At 41.6% G+C, this 25537-nt stretch overlaps 1 protein-coding gene across 1 annotated transcript in view; it reads left to right on the forward strand.

Moving 5' to 3' along the window:
• cdc16 (cell division cycle 16 homolog (S. cerevisiae)) overlaps nucleotides 1-25537 on the forward strand; it is a 69534-nt gene that overhangs the window by 39303 nt on the left and 4694 nt on the right. The window contains exons 13-15 of the mRNA XM_043691247.2: nucleotides 1135-1287; nucleotides 6819-6882; nucleotides 23989-24050. Coding sequence (XP_043547182.2) covers nucleotides 1135-1287; nucleotides 6819-6882; nucleotides 23989-24050 — 279 coding nt within the window. The remainder of the gene's footprint in view (nucleotides 1-1134; nucleotides 1288-6818; nucleotides 6883-23988; nucleotides 24051-25537) is intronic.

A 25537-nucleotide genomic window follows, 5' to 3' on the forward strand; every position in this document is an offset into this window, starting at 1 on the left:
TAAATAGAGCCATTCACACTTAACAGTTACAGGTTCCGATAGAGCAATTCACACTTGTCTAACAGTTACAGATTCCGATCGGTTTCTTTATTAATCCCGAGTTTCGATGGGGCAATTGATACTGGCTGGTATTTACAGGCTCCAAGATTTAATTAACATTATGCATATCCCTTACAAGCTCCAGCCAGGTAGTCATGCAGTCGCCAGCAGCAGCTCGCTTGGCTGTTGTTAACCATTTCAGGGCTGGAACTAGAAGTGTCTGTTGCAGAACTAGTGTCACCCTCCCTAGCCCTACATTAAACACCCCAGTGAAATCTCCCCAACAATATTTAATAATTTGGGATTGCTCTTTTAGCAGTTTGTTTTTGCTGAGAGTAGTGCAACTTTGGAACACTGGAATTCTGTCTCAGAAATTGGCAGAGACGGTATCATTGCATATTTTTAAGGCAGAGATAGATTGATTCCTTTTCTGATAAGATTGTAAGTTTATCGAGGTTAGACTTGAATGTGGAATTTAAAATACACATCAGCTCTGATCGTTTTGAATAATGGAGCGGGTTCATGGGGCTGAATGGCCAACTTCTGATAATTCGTATGTTCATAAGGAAGATCTTGTGCTTGTAGTTGTCGCAAGTTTATTTTAATACAGCAATCCTTACTTTAACATGTTTACATTTCAGCACTGAGCTGACTTTGCTTTCTCCCTGCAACTTAACTGGTGTTTTATCCTATTTGTTCCCTTTTTTGATTGGCCTTGTTTTGTTTCTTTCTGCTGCCCCTCCCTTGGTTAATGTAGTTTAACACCTCCCCCACAGCATTAGTTTTCCTCCCTGCAAATGTATTGATTCTCTTTCTGCACTCCAAACTTAATCTCAGCTCTCTTTCAGTTTTGCATATTGAAATTATACCAGGCGACTTGAAGTAGCATTTGTCTCATACATTTTAAAAAAAAAATTACTAAATTCTAAAACCCATGTGACCATCATTTAGTTTTTATGTGAATAAAGCAAGTCTTGATTTGCAAGCATTTCTGTGCACTATCTATAATGCTGTTCTATTTACTGGATTTGATTTTATATATGCCTCCTCAGAAACAACTGCAGAGTTAGAAATTGTGCATTCTGTTGCTTGCAGGTGTCACTTACCAATGTTGTATATTGGCCTTGAATATGGACTAACCAATAATTCTAAACTGGCAGAAAGGTTTTTCAGTCAGGCCTTGAGCACTGCACCCGAGGACCCTTTTGTTCTTCATGAGATGGGAGTTGTGGCTTTTCAAAACGCAGAGTAAGTATTTCAGAATGTCTTAATTTGCATGCACGTGATCAGCTTAGAAATTACATGGCTGCTCGATGTCACTAGTTGAATTCTTGCTGAAATTCAGAATGCTTAAGTAGAGAGAATGTGTAGCTATTAGAAGTGTTGCATTACCTACCATTCCTGAAACCTATTAGAAAATAAAAACTTTGCCAGTGAAATGGAATTACAAGAATTAGTTCCAGATAACTGCATGTACGCCATGAGTCAGATGATTCCAAATTGTGCCTAGTAATCCAAATCTTTCTCTTTTTTACACTTCTTTTGGTATTCTAAGTTACACTGGTTATGGTTCTCTGTCTCTTGCACCGTTCTACTTTAAACGCAACAACTTTTTGTCTTTTTTTTTGTCAGATTAGTGATCATTTACTTTATTCTCTAATTTCAACATGTCACCAAAAATTGTGAAACATTTGCTCATGGGAAGACAAACCACATCTTGAAGTCACACAAAGGTCATCAACCTAGGGTTATTTATAATTCATATACAATGCTAATTATTGTTAGCAAAAGGAATATGGGGGTGATGAGAGTTTCTTTTACACAGTCATGATGATCTGTAATAAGCTGCATGAAATGACATTGGAATCAGATTTAGTAATCTGAATTCCAACAGTTTGGCCCACCATGCCATTCTCAAGACCAATTAGGGAGGATCAATAAATGATGCCCCGGCCAGTAATGTTCATTTCCCCTGAAAGAATTAAAACAAAAAAGTTTTAAAAGACAAGCTGATAATACTTTAAGAAATATTTTCCGTGTTGTGTAGAATGAGCAGGGAATGGGACTACCCGTACATGGATAGTTCTTTCAAGAAGCGATGGCAAAAAATGGATTCTGGTAGTATGCAGTTCAAAGATACAAAGGAACAAACTGCAGGATAATTATGTGTGTCCTGCAATATTCACCAAAGATTGCACAACGTTCAGCACTATCTGTGACTCCTCAGGTACTGAAGCAGTCCATGTCCAAATGCAATAAGATCAGGACAGTATCCAGGCTTGGGCTGGCAAGTGGCCTTGTTACTTGAACTGAAAACCTAACATACACGCCAAGCACTTACAATGTCAGAGTCAAAAACTGAAGTATTTATCCAGTGAAGAGGGATTAAGTGCTGTTGAAGTCTAGATGTCTTAATGTTTTTTTAATTCATTTGTGGGATGTGAGGGTCTCTGGCTGACCAGCATTTATTGCCTGCCCCTAGTTGCCTTTGATATGGTGGTGAGCTGCCTTCTTGAACCGCTGCAGTCCACCTGCTGTGTGTTGACCCCCAATACTATTAGGAAGGGAGTTCCAGGAATTTAACCCAGCAACAGTGAAGGAACGGTAATATGTTTCCAAGTCAGATGGTGAGTGCCTTGGAGAGGAACTTGAAGGTGGTGGCGTTTCCATATACCTGCTGCCCTTGTCCTTCCAAGATGGAAGTCGTCATGGGTTTGGAAGGTGTTGTCTGAGGACCTTTGGTGAATTTCTGCAGTGCATCTTGTTGATAGTACACAGTGCTGCTACTGAGCATCAGTGGTGGAGGGAGTGGATGCTTGTGGATGTAGTGCCAATCAGGTGGGCTGTTTTGCCCTGGTTGGTGTTAAGCTTCTTGAGTATTGTTGGGATTTCCTCATCCAGGCAAGTGGGGAGTGTACTCGTGACTTGTGCCTTATAGATGGTGGACAGGCTTTGAGCAGTCAGGAAGTGAGTTACTTGCTGCAGTATTCCTAGCTTCTGACCTGCTCTTGTAGCCACTGGGTTTATGTAGTGAGTCCAGTCAAGTTTCTGATCAATAGTAACCCCCAGGATGTTGATATTATGGGAATTAAGGCATGGTGGTTAGATTGCCTGTTATTGGTGATGGTCATAGCCTGGTATTTTTTGGCATGAATGTTACTTGCCACTTGCCAGCCCAAGCCTGGATACTGTCCTGATCTTATTGCATTTGGACATGGACTGCTTCAGTACCTGAGGAGTCACAGATAGTGCTGAACGTTGTGCAATCTTTGGTGAATATCCCCACTTCTGACCTTATGGAAAGAAGGTCTTTGATGAAACAGCTAAAGATAGTTGAGCCAAGGACACTATCTTGAGGAACTCCTGCAGAGATGTCCTGAAGCTGAGATGACCGATTTCCAACAACCATGACCACCTTCCTATGTCTCAGGTATGACTCCAACCACTAGAGAGTTTGCCCCCGATACCTATTGATTCCGGTTTTGCTCGGACACTTGATGTCAAGAGCTGTCCGTCTCACCGTACCTCTGGAGATCAGCTCTTTTGTCTATGTTTGGACCAAGGCTGTAATGAGGTTAGGAGTTGAGTGACCCTAGCAGAACCCAAACTGGGCGTCATTGAGCAGGTGATGCTTGATAGCACTGATGATCATGTGTTGACTAACAGGATGATAATTGGCCAGGTTAAATTTGTCCTGCTTTTTATGTACAGACATACCTGTGTCATTTTCCATATTGTCGGATAGGCACCAGTGTCGTAACTGTACTGGAACAGCTTGGCTAGGGGAGTGGCAAGTTCTGGAGCACAAGTCTTCAGTACTATTGTCAGGGCCCATAGCCTCTGCAGTAATCTGTGTCTTCAACTGTTTCTTGATATCAACGTGGAGTGAATTGAATTGGCTGAATACTGTATCCGTAATACTGGGGACCACTGGAGCAGGCCAAGATGGAACATCTATTTGGCACATGTGGCTGAAGATTGCTGCGAAAGATTTCAGCTTTATCTTTTGCACTGATGTGCTAGGCTCTTCTATCACTGAGGATGGGGATATTTGTGGAGCCCCCCCCCCACCTCCAGTGAGTTGTTTTATTGTCCACTACCATTCACAACTGGATGTGGCAGGACTGCAGAGCTTATATCTGATCCATTGGTTGTGGGATTGCTTAGCTCTGTTGCTTCTTATGTTGTTTGGCATGCAAGTAGTCCTGTTTGGTGGTTTTACAAGGTTGATATCTCATCTTCGGTTATGCCTGGTGCTGCTCCTGGTATGCCCTCCTGCACTGCCCATTGAGCCAGGGTTGAACCCCTGGCTTGATAGTAATGGTTGAGTGGAGGTTATGCTGGGCCATGATGTTACAGATTGTGCTGGAGTACAAATGTGCTGTTTATGTCCTACAGCACCGTACAAATGCTCAGTCTTGAGTTGCTAGATCTGTTCGAAGGCTGTCCCTTTTAGCACAGTGATAGGGCCATACAACACGATGGAAGTTATTCTCAATGTGAAGGGGGTACTTGATCTCCACGAGAGCAGTGTGATGGTTCCTCTTACCGATACTGTCATGGACAGTTGCATCTGCAGCTGGAATGGAAGTTATTCTGGCAGTTATGTGGTTGCAATGCATGCCCAGGATCATGTTCCAGGGCTCCAGTAACAGATAATGATAGTGCATTGTGATAGGTTAGCTAAAATCACTGGGAGATGAGCTAATGCTGAAGATGATGGTGTTGTAATGTGATAGGTTAACTGTGATGGAGGGAACTAGTGTGGCAGACAGTGATTAGTTTAAAAAGGCAAAGCAAGCCAGCATGATTGGGTAGGCTAGTGCCATTAGATAAGCACAGGAAGAATAACTGTATAAATTGCAGGAGATGAAAGAGATTGTAGGAAGTCAGGAAGACGTTTTGATGGCTTCTTCAGCTTTGATTTTGCAAGATTAAAGTTTAATTTTGTGAAGGATTTTCATCATCTCCTGGTAATTTTTTTATGGAGCATTGAGTGATTCTTCCACAACACTGGCAGAGTGGTAAGGATGAGGTTAAGTCTGTTTTTCCCTCTTGGTTCCCTCACCACCTGCTGCAGACCCAGTCTAGCAGCTATGTCGTTTAGGACCCGGCCAGCTCGATCTGTAATACTGCTGCCGAACCACTCTTGATGGTGGACGTTGAAATGCCCCACCCAGAGTACACTTAGTGCCCTTGCCATCCTCGGTGCTTCCTCTAAGTGTTGTTCAACATGGAGGAGTACCAAGTCATCAGCTGAGGGAGGAAGGTACGTGGTAATTAGCAGGAGGTTTCCTTGTCCATGTTTAACCTGAAGTCATGAGACTTCATGGGGTCTGGAGTCAATATTGAGGACACCCAGAGCAGCTCTCTCATGACTGGATAACAGCTATGTCCTGCCAGTGGGACAGATCAAATCCAGGGATGGTGATGGTGGTGTCTCAGATATTGTCTGTAAGGTATGATTCTGTGAGCATGACTGTGTCAGGCTGTTGCTTGACTAGTCTGAGATAGCTCTCCTAGTTTTGGCTCAAGCCCCCAGATGTTAATAAGGAGGACCTGCAGGGTTGGCAGGGCTGTTTTTGCCATTGTCTTTTCCGGTGCCTACGTAGATACCAGGTGATCCGACCAGTTTCATTTATTTGACACTTTGTGGCAGTTGGTAAAAATGAATGGCTTTCTAGGCAATTTTAGAGAGCGACTGAGAGTAGGCCAGACCAGGTGTGGGTGGCAGATTTACTTCTCTGAAGGAAAATAGTGAGCCAAATGGGTTTTTATTTTGACAATGATTTCATTGTCATTAGTAATTTCTTCATACCAGATTTTTTTTATTGAATTCAAATTCCACCATCTGCTTTAGTGGGATTCGAACCCGGGTCCCCAGAACGTTAGCTGAGTTTCTGGATTAATAGTCTAGCGATAATGCCATTGGGCCATCACCTACCCTAAATCACAAAGGAAATCCAAAACTGGAATCTACCAAATCGGATAGTCACAAGTAAATCCAATAGGAAATTCAGGGAGAAAATCTTTATCCCCAGAGTGGATACCGCATGGAGTGATTTGAGGTGTCCCCGTGTCTCCCCGACACCCGGCAGCCGGAATGGACACCAACAGTAAGACTGCTGCTGCCTTTGTGGGGTAAGTCTCCAAATAGCCGACAATGTTGGAGAGAATATCTGAGGAAGGGAGGGTTTAGGGTTCACCCCTGTGTAGAACTCCAGAGAAAATCTGGGGAGAGGGAGGGAGGGAGGGCTGGAGGTCAGTCATTTGGAGATGGTGCCTGGGCTCCCATCGAAGTCCAGGACTGTTCTCGGCAGCATTTCAGTGGGTCGAGTTTGTTTTTAATCATTGTACCTCTAAACAAAAGACGCGATCAGGGCTAAAAGAGCTCTTTGATGTAATGTTTCTATCGGGACCTTGAGATCTCCTTTGGATAATCCAGTATTCAGATAATTGATATTCAGATAATTGATATTCCTCTGTATATTGGCACAAAGCCATCCAAATAGCCAGATTGTAGCAATTACAGCATGATATATTCACAAGGGTTTAACAAATTCTACATGTATCCATAGGAAATCACAGTGGGAAAGGTGGGGTTGTGGGAATTAACAAGTCAACTGAAGAAAAGAGAAAACATTTGTAGGAATAAGGACTTTAATATATTAAACATCAGATAAAAGGATTTGTCATGTCAGGAAGTCAGAATCCATGGGTGTCTTTTAAGGTGTTCAGTTTTATTTTTGCTAAAATTAGTTTAATTCATTTTGTTTCAGCTGGAAGGCTGCAGAGAAGTATTTTCTGGATGCATTAGATAAAGTGAGAGCAATTGGAAATGAGGTAATTCATTTATTTCATATTTCCAAATATAAAGAACTTTTTTTAATATGGGTTTCACCAAGTAGCTGAATACAATATATTGCAATATAATAAAGCAAAGATAAAACAAATTAGACTGCAATCTTTATTGTTTTAATTTTATTTAATTTGAGAGGAATTTGTTTTGAAGTGTTAGTGTTTGAACTTTGAATAGCGTCACCTTCAAGTAATAAGTAGGATCTTGTATTAAATTTGTATTATTTGTATTTGGGCGGCACGGTGGCTCAGTGGTTAGCACAGCTGTCTCACAGAGCCAGGGACCCAGGTTCAGTTCCAGCCTTGGGTGACTGTGTGGAGTTTGCACATTCTCCCCGTGTTGCGTGAGTTTCCCCCAGGTGCTCTGGTTTTCTCTCTCAGTCCAAAGATGTACAGGTCAGGGTGGATTGGCCATGCTAAATAGCCCATAGCCTCTAGGCGGCTTGATGGATTAACCATGGAAAATGGAGGGTTACAGGATTAGGATAAGGAGGTTGGTCTGGGTCGGATGCTGTTCGGACGTTTGGAGTAGACTTGATGGGCCAAATGGTCTGCTTCCACACTGTAGAGATTCTATGGTTCTAACTGGTTGTTTAAACTGCAATGCAGCAGGAAGATATGAACAATGGAATTTTATTCAGCTACTGGACACTATTTGCATTTGAAATGCAATTTGTTACGTGTGTCAGTTTGAGTTTAATCCCATGGTGGGCTATGAATTTATGTTACCAGAAAATTAGCCTTGGTTCTGGATTACTTCTCCTGTGATCACCTCCCATCACTTCCCCATTATTGTTACCATTTTTGTCTCCTGCTTTGGTTTATTCCATTTCCCCTCTGACTTTTCATATGAATCAATTAATCCTTTTCACTAACCATGCCAAAGGGAAACCCAAAGACTTTTCTAGTGTGTCACATCTGCAGTAAGCTTTTAGGCATGTGGTTGAAAAGTTGTATATTTAAATTGGCTGCTGCAAATAATTTGTAATTTTTTATTTCTCCATCCCTCCCTCTACCAAACTCTGACTAAAGTCAATTATTTTTGTTTCAAAGTTATTCATCCAGATATTAATTTGAGATTGTGGAACAATACTTATACTATTTTATTAAGATTGCTTAAACAATAAGCAGTTTGTATGATTCTTACAGGAATGTGACTTAGTAATTCAAGTTTGTTAATTTATTGGGTATATTCATTGATGGTATCTCTGACCAGTAAACATTGAATCTGCAAAGAAAGTATTGTCCTCATGCTGCAGGGATCCACGTTATCTGTATTTACCATCTGGAACAGGTTGACATTAGTTAATTTCTTGAGGCAACAGTAGAGAGTCCTTGCTAAAGGGCTGTAAGAGGCAGCTGAAAGATCATTTGTAGAATTCTAAGAATATGGAGTAGAAAGAGAATATTCATTCCCTCAAACCTGTTTCACCGTTCAGTTATGTTACGATTGATCTTACCTTGATCTTCATTTACTTCCTTGGTTTCCTTTTAACGCTTAAATCTGCTCCCCAATAAAGTTGTATCACAAAGTCAAATGTCAAATCTCCCAACTAGCTTTTTGATGGATGGAGCATGTTTCAAAATTTCGTTTTATGCGTGGTGAAAACTGATAGTTCTCATGTTAACTGTAATATACAAACAGGAGATCCTCATCTCTTTCCATTACTCACCAAAATCATGGCTGATGTCTCCTAGCACTGAATCTCTTAATACTTTTCAAGATTAGAGTGGTGCTGGAAAAGCACAGCAGGTCAGGCAGCATCCAAGGCCTGCTGTGCTTTTCCAGCACCACTCTAATCTTGACTCTGATCTCCAGCATTTGCAGTCCTTACTTTCGCCTCTTAATACTTTTGCCCAACAGAAATCTCAGTTCTAAACTTTTCAAATTAATTCTCGCACTGAATACCCATTTGGGAATGGAGGAAAAGAGATCTAGAATTCCCATTACTCGTTTTGTGTGGACAAGTGCTTCCTGATATTACCCTGAATAACCTGACATTTAACTTCGGGTTCTTCCTCTTCACTTTCAAAGGGAGTTTATAGTACAATTGCAACATTTAAAAGGCATCTGGATGGGTATATGAATAAGAAGGGCTTGGAGGGACATGGGCCAGGTGCTGGCAAGTGGGACTAGATTGGGATGGGATATCTGGTCGGCATGGATGAGTTGGACCAAAGGGTCTGTTTCCATGCTGTACATCTCTATGACTACACAAAAAAAATGGGTTTTCCGTGACATTGCCTTGTCAACCAGTCAGCACCCTCCTATATTCCTCACAGCAGGAACGATTATAATGGTTACATCACAGACTTTGTTTAGGGAAATAAAGAAGTTACAAGTTATAAAATGAAGGCCCATTTTCTTCTTGGTGTTTCCCCCATGTGGGATTATTACTGAAATCAGTGCAGACAAATGACCAATCAGATGTAATTAAATTACCACACCCACTTATTTTTAGATTGCAATTTTGTAAGTCATTTCCACTTCAACGTCATGAAACAGATTAACGTATCCTTTTCACGCAGGATCTTGGCAAATGTCTGCATTTTTTCTTGCAATGAAGTTGCAAAATATTTGTGGACATTGTTGCAACACTATCCTAATGTATACATGCATGAAATACTGTCAATCCTACCAAAAAGTCCCAAAACTGCTGGAAATAATCAGATCAGGCAGCATCAAGAGGAAGGGAATAACATTTCAGGTTGACGATTGCCTGTCAGAGGAATTGATAAGTATTTACAGCATTTTCTGTTTTCCTTTCTCCTACCCTATCTGACGGCCATGTTCCCTTGCCTTTTGCACCTTCTGCAGTTGTGGGATTGACTAAATCCTGGAATGGTCACGTTAGAGGACACCAAAGTGATTCCAGCTGTTCCTCAAACTCTGAAACTCAAAGCTTGGGATCTTCGAGCTGGCAACACTTAGTACGCACATGATTATCCAGAAAATAAGAACTGTGCTGAGATCAAATATAAAAACGTTCGGGCTAGCCATCGGAAAGCACTGACCTTTAAAATACTAAAAGATTTGACACTGTGCTCAAAAGATCAAAGGAACTAATGTTTGAATTATTAATCTGTGAAAATCTTAAACTAACTGCTGAAAGACTGTAACCCTAAAATAGCAAAGTTCTATCTATCAATGTCAAGCACAATGAGGAATGAGTAATTTACTGAAACTAACTCACATTGGCCTTTTGGTGACAATCCACTCACTCTGTCAGTTCATTCACTTTTGAATTTCTTTCCATGTTTACTCATGCCCTTTTAACGATCTTGTGAACCCTCTGCTCCAAGTCTTTCTATTTTTGTCTGTTGGCCTCTCTCACTGATCTAAGGCCCACTCACTCTGCTCTCACTATCAGACTTTCATAGGATTTGAATATCTCTTAGGCTCAGGAATGTGACTTAAAAAACAGTTCTAGACGGAAGCACTAATTCAGCGCTTCTCTGATGAACGTGTTCTCTTTGTCATAATTAGATTAGATTAGATTACTTACAGTGTGGAAACAGGCCCTTTGGCCCAACAAGTCCACACCGACCCGCCGAAGCGCACCCACCCAGACCCATTCCCCTATGTTTACCCCTTCACCTAACACTACGGGCTAAATATCAATTGTTGCTTCATAGCTACTTTTATGGAAATGTTTTAAAGCAGTAAACGCATACAGGTTTGTCAATAACCTCCTGTTACTGTGTGTTTCACAATATTAATATCTCCTGATGACTTATGCCATTATGATGAAAGCATGTTGTTGATGTTATTGGAACAATAATTTGGAGGCCTTGACAGGAGTTGAAAACGCACCTCTGCTCCTTTGGAATTAAAGTTAATTCGTAAATCTGCAGCAAAATTTACTATCACTCATAGTGTCAGAGTTTAAATAAAAACCCATCTGGATCATAGTCTCCTTTTAGGGAAGGAAGTCTGATATTCTTTGTTAGTCGTATCTACGTATAAGTCCAGACCCACAGAAATGTGATTGATTCTTAAACTGTCTTCAGAAATTTCCTAGCAAGACAGTCAATTGTTCTCAAGAGGGTGACTTACTGCTGTGTGTGATACTAACTTTGGAGATGTTGTTGACAATGAGGTTGATACCATTTAAATCCTTCTCCCATATACCAGCTCCTCAGCCATGCATTCATCTGTTCTATCCTCCTATTCCTGCCCTCACTAGCTCGTAGCACCGGGAGTAATCCAGATATTACTACTCTCGAGGACCTCCTTTTTAAATTCCTGCCTAACTCTCTGTAATCTCCCTTCAGAATCTCAACCTTTTCCCTTCCTATGTCATTGGTTCCAATGTGGACAATGACTTCTTGCTGGCCCCTCTCTCCCGTGAGAACATTCTGCATCGTCTCTGAGACATCCTTGATCCTGGCACCAGGGAAGCAACACACCATTCTGATTTTTCGCTGCTGGCCACAGAAATGTCTGTCTGTACCTCGGGCTAGAGAGTCCCCTAATGCAATTGATCTCTTGGAACCTGACATACCCCTCATTGCATTAGAGCCAGTCTCAATACCAGAAACTTGGCTGTTTGTGCTACATTCCCCTAAGAATCCATCACCCCTTACATTTTCCAAAACAGCATACTTGTTTGAAATGGGGATAGCCACAGAAGACTCCTGCACTACCTGCCTACCTCTCTCACCTTTCCTGAAGTTAACCCATCTAACTCTGTATCTGAGACTTCCCCTCCCCCTCCCCCTTCCTGTAACTGCCATCCATCACACACTGTTGCTGTTGCAAATTCCTCATTGCCTCCAGTCGATTCATTCGCCCTGATAAGATTTGCAACCAACAGCATTTATTGCAGATATAATCCGCAGTAACCCGTAAACTTTCCTTAAACTCCCACATCTGACAAGCGCATATCACTCTACTAAAGGCCATTTTTGTTCCTTCACAATCTACAGACCCAGAAAATAACACCATCTTATTCCTCTACAAAACATTGCCCCAGGTTAAATTAATAGTTATGGCTTATATTTTAAGTTTAATCAAGCGACATATCTCAAAAAACGTATAATCACGAAAGAACCCACACAATTAAAACAATTCACTTATCTGATTCTGTGTTGTGAACTTCGCCCAAACAGTTCCTCCAAGATCAGTTGTGAATTTCACTGTTTGATAATTTTCCCAGACACACTCTGATGTCCAGCGACACATGAATTCAGACAGCAAAGGCAGTAACTGTGCAGGTTCACTGCTGTCATTTTCTTTCTTTCTCTCACTCCAAACATAGACTGGGACTGCCATATTTTTAAAGGTTTAGATGGAGAGGAATTTCTTAAGTGTGTACAAGAAAATTTTCTGATTCAGTATGTGGATGTATCTACAAGAGAAGGTGCAAAACTTGACCTACTCTTGGGAAATAAGGCAGGGCAGGTGACTGAGGTGTCAGTGGGGGAGCACTTTTGGGCCAGTGACCATAATTCTATTAGTTTTAAAATAGTAATGGAAAAGGATAAACCAGATCTAAAAGTTGACGTTCTAAATTGGAGAAAGGCCAATTTTGACGGTATTAGGCAAGAACTTTCAAAAGCTGATTGGAAGCAGATGTTCGCAGGTAAACGGACAGCTGGAAAATGGGAAGCCTTCAGAAATGAGATAACAAGAATGCATAGAAAGTATATTCCTGTCAGGGTGAAAGGAAAGGCTGGTAGGTATAGGGAATGCTGGATGACTAAAGAAATTGAGGGTTTGGTTAAAAAAAAGAAGGAAGCATATGTCAGATATAGAGAGGATAGATCGAGTGAAACCTTAGAAGAGTATAAAGGCAGTAGGAGTATACTGAAGAGGGAAATCAGGAGGGCAAGAAGGGGACATGAGATAGCTTTGGCAAATAGAATTAAGGAGAATCCAAAGGGTTTTTACAAACAAGGACAAAAGGATAATTAGGGAGAGAATAGAGCCCCTCAAAGATCAGCAAGACGGCCTTTGTGTGGAGCCGCAGAAAATGGGGGAGATACAAAACGAGTATTTTATTTCAGTATTTACTGTGGAAAGGACATGGAAGATATAGAATGTAAGGAAATAGATGGTGATATCTTGAAAAATGTCCATATTAAAGAGGAGGAAGTGCTAGATGTCTTGAAACGCATAAAGATGGATAAATCCCCAGGACCTGATCGGGTGTACCATAGAACTCTGTGGGAAACTGGAGAAGTGATTGCTGGGCCTTTTGCTGAGATATTTGTATCGTGGATAGTCACAGGTGAGGTGCTGGAAAACTGAAGGTTGGCTAATGTGCCACTGTTTAAGAAGGGCAGTAAGGACAAGCCAGAGAACTATAGACCAATGAGCCTGATGTTGGTGGTGGGCAAGTTGTTGGAGAGAATCCTGAGGAACTGGATGTACATGTATTTGGAAAGGCAAGGACTGATTAGGGATAGTCAACATGGCTTTGTGCTTTGGAAATCATGTCTCCCAAACTCGATTGAGTTTTTTGAAGAAGTAACAAAGAGGATTGATGAGCACAGAGCGATAGATGTGATCTATATGGACTTCGACAAGGTTCCCCATGGGAAACTGATTAGCAAGGTTAGAACTCATGGAATACAGGGAGAACTAGCCATTTGGATACAGAACTGGCTCAAAGACAGAAGACAGAGGGTGGTGGTGGAGGGTTGTTTTTCAGACTGGAGACCTGTGACCAGTGGAGTGCCACAAAGATCGGTGCTGGGTCCTCTACTTTTTGTCATTTATATGAATGATTTGAATATGAAGAAAGGAGGTATAGTTAGCAAGTTTGAAGATGACACCAAAATTGGAGGTGTAGTGGACAGTGAAGAAATTTACCTCCGTATACAACAGGATCTTGATCAGTTGGGCCAATGGGCTGAGAAGTGGCAGATGGAATTTAATTCCGCTAAATGCGAGGTGCTGCATTTTGGGAAAGCAAATCTTAGCAGGACTTATACACTTAATAGTAAAGTCCTTGGGAGTGTTGCTGAACAAAGAGACCTTAGAATGCAGGTTCATAGCTCCTAGAAAGTGGAGTCGCAGGTAGATAGGATAGAGAAGAAGGCATTTGGTATGCTTTCCTTTATTGGTCAGAGTATTGAGTACAGGCGTTGTGAGGTCATGTTGCGGCTGTGCAGGACATTGGTTAGGCACTGTTGGAATATTGCATGCAATTCTGGTCTCCTTCCTATCGGAAAGATGTTGTGAAACTTGAAAGGGTTCAGAAAAGATTTGCAAGGATGTTACCAGGGTTGGAGGATTTGAGCTATAGGGAGAAGCTAACAGGCTGGGGCTGTTTTCCCTGGAGCGTCAGAGGCTGATGGGTGACCTCATAGAGGTTTACAAAATTATGAGGGGCATGGATAGGGTAAGTAGACAAAGTCTTTTCCTTGGGTGGGGGAGTCCAGAACTAGAGGGCATAGGTCTAGGATGAAAGGGGAAAGATAAAAAAAGAGACCTAAGGGGCAACTTTTTTCACGCAGAGGGTGGTGCATGTGTGGAATGAGCTGCCAGAGGAAGTGGTGGAGGCTGGTACAATTGCAACATTTAAGAGGCATTTGGATGGGTATATGAATAGGAAGGGTTTGGAGGGATATGGGCCAGGTGCTGGCAGGTGGGACTAGATTGGGCTGGAATATCTGGTTGGACCAAAGGGTCTGTTTCCGTGCTGTACATCTCTATGACTCTATTTGATTAGAATAGGACATTTGATATGCTAGCAGAGTAGACATAAAAATGGTAGATAGAATTTCATGCAAAGAAGTGAGAGGTGATGCATTTTGGCAGAGAAATTGGAGACAGGCAATATGGATGTCATGACACTTCTAAGGAGGGACCTGGAGATTCATGTGCATAAGTCTTTTCAAATGATGGGATGTAGTAAGAGGTAATTAGCAAAATGTATGAGACCTTGGCTTAATAATTAGAGATGTTGAGTATAAAAGCAGGAAAGTTTTGCTGAACATTTATAAAGCCCCAGTTAGGCCACACTGAAGTATTGGTACCAGTTCAGATCACTACTGTTGAGAAAAGATGCAAGGTTCCTTGAGAAACTGCAGAGAATTGCTAGAATAATTCAGGGTTGGGAGGCTTTCATAATAAGATTAGCTTGAAAGAGCTGGGGTTGTTCTCATTGAGGGAAGATTTGACTGCGTTATGCAAGAGTGTGACAGGTGACAGTAAACAATGAAAGTCTGTTCTCATTTGCTGATTTAACAAAGACAGTGGAATCTGGATAAGTCTCTGGGCAAGGCATGCAAGGGGAATTTGGAGGAAGAACTTTTTTTTTATACAATGCGTGACAATGATCTGGAACTTGATGCACATGAAGGGGTGATTGTGGAAACAATCGATGATTTAAGAAAGAAATAGAATGGCCACTTACGCAAAATAATTAAAATTGCAAGGATAAGGGAACAGAATGAGAAGATGGGACTGATTAGATTACTCTACAGAGAACATAGATTTAATGGGACAAATAGGATAGTGAAGGCAGCATTTGGTATTCTTACCTTTATTAGACAATGACTTCTTGCTGGCCCCTCTCCCCTGTGAGAACGTTCTGCACCCTCTCTGAGACATCCTTGATCCTGGTACCAGGGAAACAACACACCATTCTGCTTTTTCTCTGCTGGCCACAGAAACATCTGTCATGTTGCGACTGTACAGGACATTGATTAGGCCAGTATTTCTGCAATCCTGGTTTCCCTGCTATTGGAAGGATGCTGTGAAACTTGAAAGGGTTCAGAAAAGATTTGCAGGAAGTTGCCACGCATTGGAGGATTGGAGCTGTAGGGGGAGGCTTTTTAAGCTGGGACTATTTTCCCTGCAGCATCAGAGGCTGAGGAGTGACCTTATCAAGGTTTATAAAATCGTGAGGGGCATATAGGGTAAATAGATAAGGTCGTTTCCCTGGTGTAGGGGAGTCCAAAACTCGAGGGCATAGGTTTAAGGTGAGAGGGGAAAAATTTAAATGAGACCTAAGGGGCAACTTTTTCACGCAGAAGGTAGTGCATGTATGGAATAAGCTGCCAGAGGCAGTGGTGGAGGCTGGTGCAATTGCAACATTTAAAAGTCATCTGGATGGGTATATGAATAGGAAGTGTATGAATAGGGAATTGGGCCAAATGCTGGCAAATGGGACTAGATTTATTTAAGATATCTAGTCCGCATGGATGAGTTAGACAGAAGGGTCTTTCCATGCTGTGTATCTCTATGAACGTGAAATGGCCATCTCCCGTGCCTTACTAATTCTGAGTACATTTTCAGCAATTAAATTTGACATTTCGGTATCATTCATATCTTGAGACTAAATAAAAGAAAACAAATATTACATCCTGCAATACTACAAGCCTTTAACTTCCTCAATCATCTCCAATTCTTTATCTGTGGTTACTTGCAAACTGACAGTGACTGCACATATTTGATTACATGTGCGGTGTTTTGGGAGGTGCACACCCTGTGTTGAAGCACAATGATGGACGAGGGAGATCCAGTAGATGTAGTGTACCTGGACTTTCAGAAAGCTTTTGATAAAGTCCCACACAGGAGGTTAGTGAGTAAAATTAGGGCGCATGGTATTGGGGGCAAAGTACTAGATTGGATTGAAAATTGGTTGGCTGATAGGAAACAAAGGCTAGTGATAAACGGCTCCATTTCGGAATGGCAGGCAGTGACCAGTGGGGTACCGCAGGGATCCGTGCTGGGACCGCAGCTTTTTACAATATATGTTAATGATATAGAAGATGGTATCAGCAATAACATTAGCAAATTTGCTGATGATACAAAGCTGGGTGACGTGAAATGTGATGAGGATGTTAGGAGATTACAGGGTGACCTGGACAAGTTAGGTGAGTAGGCAGATGCATGGCAGATGCAGTTTAATGTGGATAAATGTATGGTTATCCACTTTGGTGGCAAGAACAAGAAGGCAGATTACTACCTCAATGGAATCAATTTTAGGTAAAGGGGCAGTACAGAGAGATCTGGGTGTTCTTGTACACAAGTCAATGAAGGCAAGCATGCAGGTACAGCAGGTAATGAAGAAGGCTAATAGCATGCTGGCCTTCATCACAAGAGGAATTGAGTATAGAAGCAAAGAGGTGCTTCTGCAGCTGTACAGGGCCCTGGTGAGACCACACCTGCAGTACTGTGTGCAGTTCTGGTCTCTAAATTTGAGGAAAGACATTCTGGCTATTGAGGGAGTGCAGCATAGGTTCACGAGGTCAATTCCTGGAATGGCGGGGGTACCTTACACTGAAAGACTGAAGCGACTGGGCTTGTATACCCTTGAATTTAGAAGACTGAGACGGGATCTGATTGAGACATATAAGATTATTAAAGGATTGGACACTCTGGCAGCAGGAAACATGTTTCCGCTGATGGGTGAGTGCTGAACCAGAGGACACAGCTTAAAAATATGGGGTAGACCATTTAGGACAGAGATGAGTAGAAACTTCTTCACCCAGAGAGTGGTGGCTGTGTGGAATGCTCTGCCCCAGAGGGCAGTGGAGGCCCAGTCTCTGGATTCACTTAAGAAAGAGTTGGATAGAGCTCTCAAAGATATTGGAATCAAGGGTTATGGAGATAAGGCAGGAAGAGGATACTGATTAGGATTGATCAGCCATGATCATATTGAATGGCGGTGCAGGCTCGAAAAGCTGAATGGCCTACTCCTGCACCTATTGTCTATTGTCTAATGACTTGGTCCAATGGCAGAACGCAGACACTTGGCAACTCATCTACATTCCAGTGTGATACTGAGCAAATGATAGATCCACAGAGTTCTCATGCTTTTCCACTAATTGAAAATCCAATTGTGGTCCTTGAAGATGGCTAAGAATTAGGAAACAGATTAATGGTTAATTCTTTTCCGGGCTGGATGAAGTTTTATAGTGGAGTTTCTGATATAAATCATCTAGATCTTAGTGTGCAAGGGATGCTTTCAATACTTGTGGTCAACCCAAATCTTGGGAGTATTTTAAACTGCCAGGAGGACCGTATAGAACTTCTAAGAACATCAGCATATTGGTAAAGTAGGTAAATGGGTTGCGAATGAAATCCAGTTTGAAAGATGGGCAAGTGATATACTTTGACACAAAGAATGCAGAGACGCAATATGACATAAAGGATGGCATCCCATTACGAGGGGTGTGCAGGAGTAAAGAGATCTTGGTGTTTATGTCCATAAGTCATTAAAGGTGACCGGTTAGGTAGGGAGAACTCTCAATAAAGCAGACAATACTTTAGGCTTCATAAATAGGGTATAAGAGTTGGGGCTTGGGGTTATGATAAACTTATATAAGACGCTAGGTCAATCTCAGCTGGAATACTGTGTACAGTTCTGGGTGCCACATTATGCAAATGTTTTCATGCAAAAAAGATTTATGAAAATGGTTCCACACTTTATTGATGAAAAAGGTTGGAGACACTGGGACTGTTTTTCCTCGAAGAGGCGAGGGATCAGAAGAGATTGGATCAAAGCTTTCAAAATGACAAGCGTCTGGACAGAGTGGATAGGAATAAACTGTTTCAAATAGAGAACCAGAGGGTACACTTTAAAAAAAAAAGTGTTTCACAAGAGAAGCAAATGTGATAAGAGCAAACACTTCAAACAGCGATTTCTGAGGATCTTGAATGCGCTGCCTGGATAAGTGATGGAGACAGGTTTCATTGAGGCATGAAAGACCTAGCATCTTTCTTTAAATTGAAATAAAGTGCAGAGTTATGGGGGAAATGCAAGGGATTGACACTCGGAGAGCTAATGTAGACACAATGGGCCAAATCGTCTCTCTCAGCTGTGTAACAACTATGATTGTCACATATTTATGGCTACTATATTCCTTGTTGGCTAATTTTCTGTTCAATATATTATCCTCAACATCGAGTTTTTATTTTCTGCAATGATCTTTGATGTAGCACCTAATCAGCCATCAATACAGCATATCGACAGGTTCCACTATATACAAAGCTACGTTACTTCCTCAAAGAGCTGGTTAAGCCTAATATGCATCTTGCAAAATCAAATAATGTTTGTCCCACACAAATGCCATGCAGTGATCATCTCCAGTAAGAGATAATCCACCCCCGCTCCTTGACATTCAATTGCGTTATCATCGCTGGACCGTCTGCAATCAACATCCCTGAGAGTTTATCATCCATTGCCCAAAATTCATCTGGACCTGATTGGCTACAAAAGCAGGCTAGAAATAGTGCACTGAGTAACTTGCCTCCTGGCTCCTCAAAGCCTGCCCACCATCTACAAGGCACAAGTCAAGAGTGCGATGGCATACTCTCCACTTGCCTGGATGAGTGCAGCTCCAACAACACTTGAAGCTTGGCACCATCCAGGTCAAACTAGCCCACTTTGGTTGTAATTTTAGCAAGGCATTTGATAAGGTTCCTCATTGTAGGCTTATTCAGAACGTAAGGAGGCATGGGATACAGGGATATCTGGCTGTCTGGATACAGAATTGGCTGGTCCATTGAAGACAGAGGGTAGTAAGTGGAAAGTATTCAGCCTGGAGCTCGGTTACCAGCGGTGTTCCAAAGGGATTGGTTCTGGGACCTCTGCTCTTTGTGATTTTTATAAATGCTTTGGAAGAGGAAGTGGAAGGGTGGGTTAGTAAGGTTAGTGGAGTTGTGGATAGTGTGGAGGGCTGTTCTAGGTTGTAACAGGACATTGACAGGATGCAGAACTGGGCTGATAAGTGGCACATGGAGTTCTATCTGGAAAAGTGTGAAGTTATTCACTTTGGAAGGTTGAACTTGAATGCAGAATATAGAATTTAAGGCAGAATTCTTGGCAGTGTGGAGGAACAGAGGGATCTTGGGGTCCATGTCCATAGATCCCTCAAAGTTGCCATCCAAATTTATAGGGTTGTTAAGAAGGCATATGTGTATTGGCTTTCATTAGCAGGGGGATTGCATTTAAGAGCCACAAGGTTATGTTGCCACTTTATAGAGCTCTGGTTCGAGCAAACTGGGAATATTGTGTTTGGTTCTGGTCGCTTTAGACGTGGAAGCTTTAGAGAGGTTGCAGAGGAGATTTACCAGGATGCTGCCTGGATTGGAGGGTATGTCTTATGAGGAAAGGTTGAGGGAGTTAGGACTTTTCTCATTGGAGAGAAGAAGAATGGGAGGTGACTTGATAGCGGTATACAAGATGTTGAGAGGCATAGATAGACTAGATAGCATGAGACTTTTTCCATGGCTTTTTCATGAGGGGGCATAATTATAAGGTAATTGGAGGAAGGTTTAGGGGAGATGTCAGAGGTAGGTTCTTTACACAGAGTGTTGGGTGCGTGGAATGCACTGCCAGCAGTGGTAGTAGAGTCAGATATATTAGAGACATTTAGGTGACTCTTAGATGAGCGCATGGAAGAGAGCACAAAGAAGGGTATGTAGGTTATTCTGATCTTAAGAGTAGGATAAAAGGCCGGCATAACATCGAGGGCCAAAGGCCTGTACTGTGCTGCACTGTTCTATGTATCAGTAAGAGCAAAGCAACCAGTTTCACTTGCTGACCACAGTCCTCCATTTCACTTCCCCTGAGTAATTATTGAATTCTCTTTAAAAGATAAAGATTGAGTCGGTCAGCATCATGTTGCCAGGCAATTTATCCAGATCCTGACAACACATTGTGTAAAAAAGGATTTTCCTTGCGTCTCCTTTGGTTCTTTTGTAGTTCACCTTAATTCAGGTGTTCTGGTTCCCATCGTTTTGACAGTGGGAGCAGTTTTCTCCCACATGTCTTGTGTTTAGACTCATTATGACTTTGACCACCTCCATAAAATTTCCTCTCAACTCTCTCTGAGGAAAACAGCCCAAATTCTCCATTAAAAGCAAAATACTGCAGATGCTGGAGATCTGAAGTAAAGAGAGAGAGTGTTGTAGAAAGTCAACAGATCTGGCAGCACCCGTGAAGAGAGAAACAGAGTTAAAGTTTCAATAAGATTTTTTTTCCTCAGTAACTGAACTCAGTCGTTACTAGAACATGGATTTTTTTTCCCTGACTTTCTCCACATCCTTACTGAACTTCCTTGCCTAGAAGTGGTCACAGTACTCCAGTTGAGAGCAACACAATGTTTTATCAAGGTTCTCCAAAGCCTCCTTGCTTTTGTACTCTGTCTGTATTAATAAAGTCCAGGATCTTGTATGCCTTATTAACCATTCACAACATGTCTTTTCATCTTCAATGAAGCAGAAAATGCTGGAGAAATTCAACAAGTTTGACGTCATATGTCTAGCAAGAAACAGAGTTATTCTGTTGAGTTCGATATGACTACTTCAGAATTCTTAAACTTGATGCATTAACTCTCTTTTCTCTCTCCACAGATGATGCCAGACCTGCTGAGTTTCTCCTGCATATTTTATCTTTATTTCAGATTTTTAACCATCTGCAGTATTTAGCTTTTATTTGCCAACTTCAATAATCTATTCCGAAGACTACCTGCTCCTGCAACCTTTTTAGAATTGTGCCCTTCATCTTATATTGTCTTGCCATGTTCTCCCCAACAGTAGATATCTCTTCACACTTCCCTACATTAATATTTTTTCAGTCAATTATCCACCCATTCCTGCAACCTATTTGTCTTTTTGAAGTCTATCCTAAACTTAATATTTTCAAATTTAGTCTCATCTGCAAATGTGTCCTATATGCCAAGCCTAGGATTTTAATACAGACCAAGAAAAGAAGTGGTCATTGCACTGACCCATGGGCAACACCCACAGTATAACTTTCCCCAGACTGGGAAGCAACCCACTCTTTCATTTTAGGAAAAGCTTGAATTTAACGAAGGATATACTAAAAGGGTCAGATGAAATAGAGTGGACAAGCTTGTATAGTGCACAGATACCAGCATGGGCAGGTTGGACTGAATGGCCTGTTTCTATGCTATAAACAGGCTAATGTGCTCAAAGCACTCCTCAAAGGTATATTAGAAGGTCAGGTACATCATAAAATGTGTGCATATCTGCTAATGTTGAATTGGCTAAGACTCTCTTGAATGGTGAAATCTACGTTTCTTAAAAGATTGACCTCTAAGCATCGGCTGGCATTTACAATTTATATTTCCAGTGGTTCCTTTTTTATGTCATTATTGTATGCTAGAAATGAACAATTGAGAGATTGTAATTGTGGAACAATCATAACCTTTTGGCACAGTATTGAAGATACAATGACAGGTAACCAAGTGTCTCAGAAAGGGAGAATATATCATTTTCGTATAAAGTCCCTTGAAAGGTCTGGCAGAGAGTCTGGGTAATGGGGACATTTGTTTTAATTCTTTCATTGGATTTAATTGTCACTTACTAGGTTGGTATTTGTTAACCATCTCAGATTGTCCTTGAGAAGGTAGTAGTGAGCTGCCGTCTCTGCAACATGCACAGTGTTTCTAGGAAGGGGTTCCAGACTTTTGACCCAGATGTCTGAAATAGTTTGCTAACAGTTGGATCATCATTGCAATACCTGCAGCTACTATGGAGTGTAGATGCAACCAGTGATGTTATGAGTCAGTGTTGTCACCTTGGCAATGTACTACTTGTGCTGTGAATGCTGCTCAGAATCCTAAGCCGCTTAGTCATAGAGTTGTTTAGCATGGAAACAGACTCTTTAGCCCAGCTTGTCCATGCCGACCAGATATCTTTAATTAACCTAGTCCCATTTGCCAGCATTTGGCCCATATCTCTCTCAACCCTTCTACTCCTATACCCATCCAGATGCTTTTTAAATGTTGCAATTGTACCAGTCTCCACCACTTCCTTTGGCAGCTCATTCCATACACGCACCACCCTCTATGTGAAAAAGTTGCCCCTGAGATCCCTTTTAAATCTTTCCCCTGTCACCTTAAAAATATGCCCTCTTGCAAATCTGGCAAATAGGACTCGATTCATTTTGGATATTTGGTCTGCACTGACGAGTTGGATCAAAGGGTCTATTTCCATGCTGTACAGCTCTATGATATTGATTGAGGGGTAAATATTATTGTCCAGGAGACAATAGTGAACTGCCCTGCCCTCCTTCAGAATAGGGTCTTCTGTGTTCACCTGTGAAAGGGCAGGTGGTGCCTCTGTTTAATATTCAACATCTCTTTTGATACTGCCTTAAATTGGAATTCAAGATTCCCACTTCTGGATAGATGCTTTCTATGTTTCCCAGCACAAGTAATCTAAACACTTTAACCTGAGAACAAACTGTAACTATAAAATGACATTTTAGCATAAATTATACCATAGCAAGGAGTTGGATGTTCCGGAAACTTTACAATCCCATCCCTTTTGATGTGACTAACAAATTATATTCAGCTGCCATTGAACATCGATGTCCCCTCAAGAGGGGCTTCTTGGTTCGAGATCGGTCAAAGGAATCGACAAATGCGGTCGATTCAAGAAGCAAGGTTCATTAGTTTATTGAATTAAGGTACCTTGACGCAATTCTATCCAGCAACATAGAGATTGAAGCTTCTGTGTCCCGTGATGAAGCTGCGCAATTACATTTGAAAATTACACATTATTTATATGTTTTTTTAAGAAATAGTACAGCCTTAATTACAAGAAAGACCAATCACATATAATAAGGTGACATGATTTACAGCAAGTTAATCCAATGATATTTTCTTTAAGAAGGATATCTAATTTACGTAAATTGTCATGCCATGTATTAGTTCAAGGTTAGTTCAAATGGTCAATTAATGTGTCAGTATTCATCTTATGAAAACTCTATTGTCCTCTTATCTTTGAACCGCAAGTTAATTCTGCAAATCAGCAGTATGGTTTACAGGCCATTTTGTAGTATTCTTTTAAATCGAGAAACCATTTTGTTGAAATAAAAATCTACATATTTTGTTGCCTAAATTCCAATTTTAGATCCTCACCAACACTGACTTGTTTCTTCATGCACTTAGGTCTGCACTGAATCTGCCATATCAAACTGGCCATGGAAATTTGGGAGGTCCCCTTCTCCATTTGTTTCGTTTTGAGCTGCATTCATATTGAAAATTCAAGGACTGCTTTCTCATTTCGTGTCCATGTGGTTGTATCTACATCCTGATGTTGTAGAATTTCTGATTTCTCTCTAATATTAATGGATTTGTCTGTTTTTGTTTTCACAGGTGACTGTTGATAAATGGGAACCATTAATGAATAATCTAGGGCATGTATGTAGAAAACTCAAGTGAGTATTTCCCTTAGTGTGTTCACATGAGACTCAGTCCTCACAAGTCAGTGTTTATTTGCTTCATTGCTTCTGATGCTGTGGTGTATGGACGTGTGGTTTACAATAAAGAACCTGTAACAGAGAATCTGATTGAGTTCCTTTCATTCATTATAAAGCAGACCAATTGAATGAGAGGTACCAGAGAGAAGAGACTGCCATCTTAGTGAAACAGAGAAGGTCATTACCTTTCTTCCAGTACTGCTGGTTTATGCTCCATACAAAGGCCGCAATGTCCAGGTGGTGACTTCAGACCAGGCTGCCAGGGTCTGTCAGCAAGGCCTTCTCTACCGTCCCTCAGAGAAAGGGATGCACCTTCTCTGCACCGTCCTGGCTGCCATGATCTTCAGGTCCCTGTTGGGGAATTGTGATGCCATTTCTTACCTTCTCAGACATCAAGTCATAGAAATGTACAGCACAGATACAGACCCTTCGCTCCAACTCATCCATGCTGACCAGATAACCTAAAATAATCTAGTCCCATTTGCCAGCACTTTGCCCACATCCCTGTAAACTCTTCCTATTCATGTACTCTTCCAAATGCCTTTTAAATGCTGTAATTGTACCAGCCTCCACCGCTTCCTCTGGCAGCTCAGTCCATACACGTACCACCCTCTGCATGAAAAGGTTTCCCCTTAGGTCTCTTTTATATCTTTCCCCTCTCACCCTAAACCTATACCCTCTTGTTCTGGACTCCCCCACCCCAGGGAAAGACTTTGCCTATTTACCCTATCCATGCCCCTCATGACCTTATAAACATCTATAAGGTCACCCCTCAGCCAGCGCTCCAGGGAAAAAGACCCAGCCTGTTCAGCTTCTCCCTTATAGCTCAAATCCTCCAACCCTGGCAACATCCTTGTAAATCTTTTCTGAACCCTCTCAAGCTTCAGAACACCCTTCCGATAGGAAAGAGACATGAATTGCATGCAATATTCCAAAAATGTCCTATACAGCCGCAACATGACCTCCCAACTCCTGTACTCAATACTCTGACCAATAAAGGAAAGCATACCAAACGCCTTCTTCACTATCCTATCTACCTGCGACTCCACTTTCAAGGAGTTATGAACCTGCACTCTAAGGTGTCTTTGTTCAGCAACACTCCCTTGGACCTTACCATTAATTGTATAAGTCCTGCTAAGATTTGCTTTCCCAAAAATGCAGCACCTCGCATTTATCTAAATTAAACTCTACCTGCCACTTCATAGCCCATTGGACCATCTCATCAAAATCCCTATGTAATCTGAGGTAACCTTCTTTGCTGACCCAGCACCGACCTTTGTGGCACACCACTGGTCACAGGCCTCCAGTGTGATAAACAACCCTCCACCACCACCTTCTGTCTTCTCCCTTTGAGCCAGTTCTGTATCCAAATGGCTAATTCTCCCTGTATTCCATGAAATCTAACCTTGCTAATCAGTCTCCCATGGGGAACTTTGTCAAATGTC

Source organism: Chiloscyllium plagiosum, unplaced genomic scaffold (assembly GCF_037043375.1).
Source record: "Chiloscyllium plagiosum isolate Xiang-an unplaced genomic scaffold, Cpla_swu_hap1 HiC_scaffold_6, whole genome shotgun sequence".
In the NCBI taxonomy this organism is placed as follows: domain Eukaryota; kingdom Metazoa; phylum Chordata; class Chondrichthyes; order Orectolobiformes; family Hemiscylliidae; genus Chiloscyllium; species Chiloscyllium plagiosum.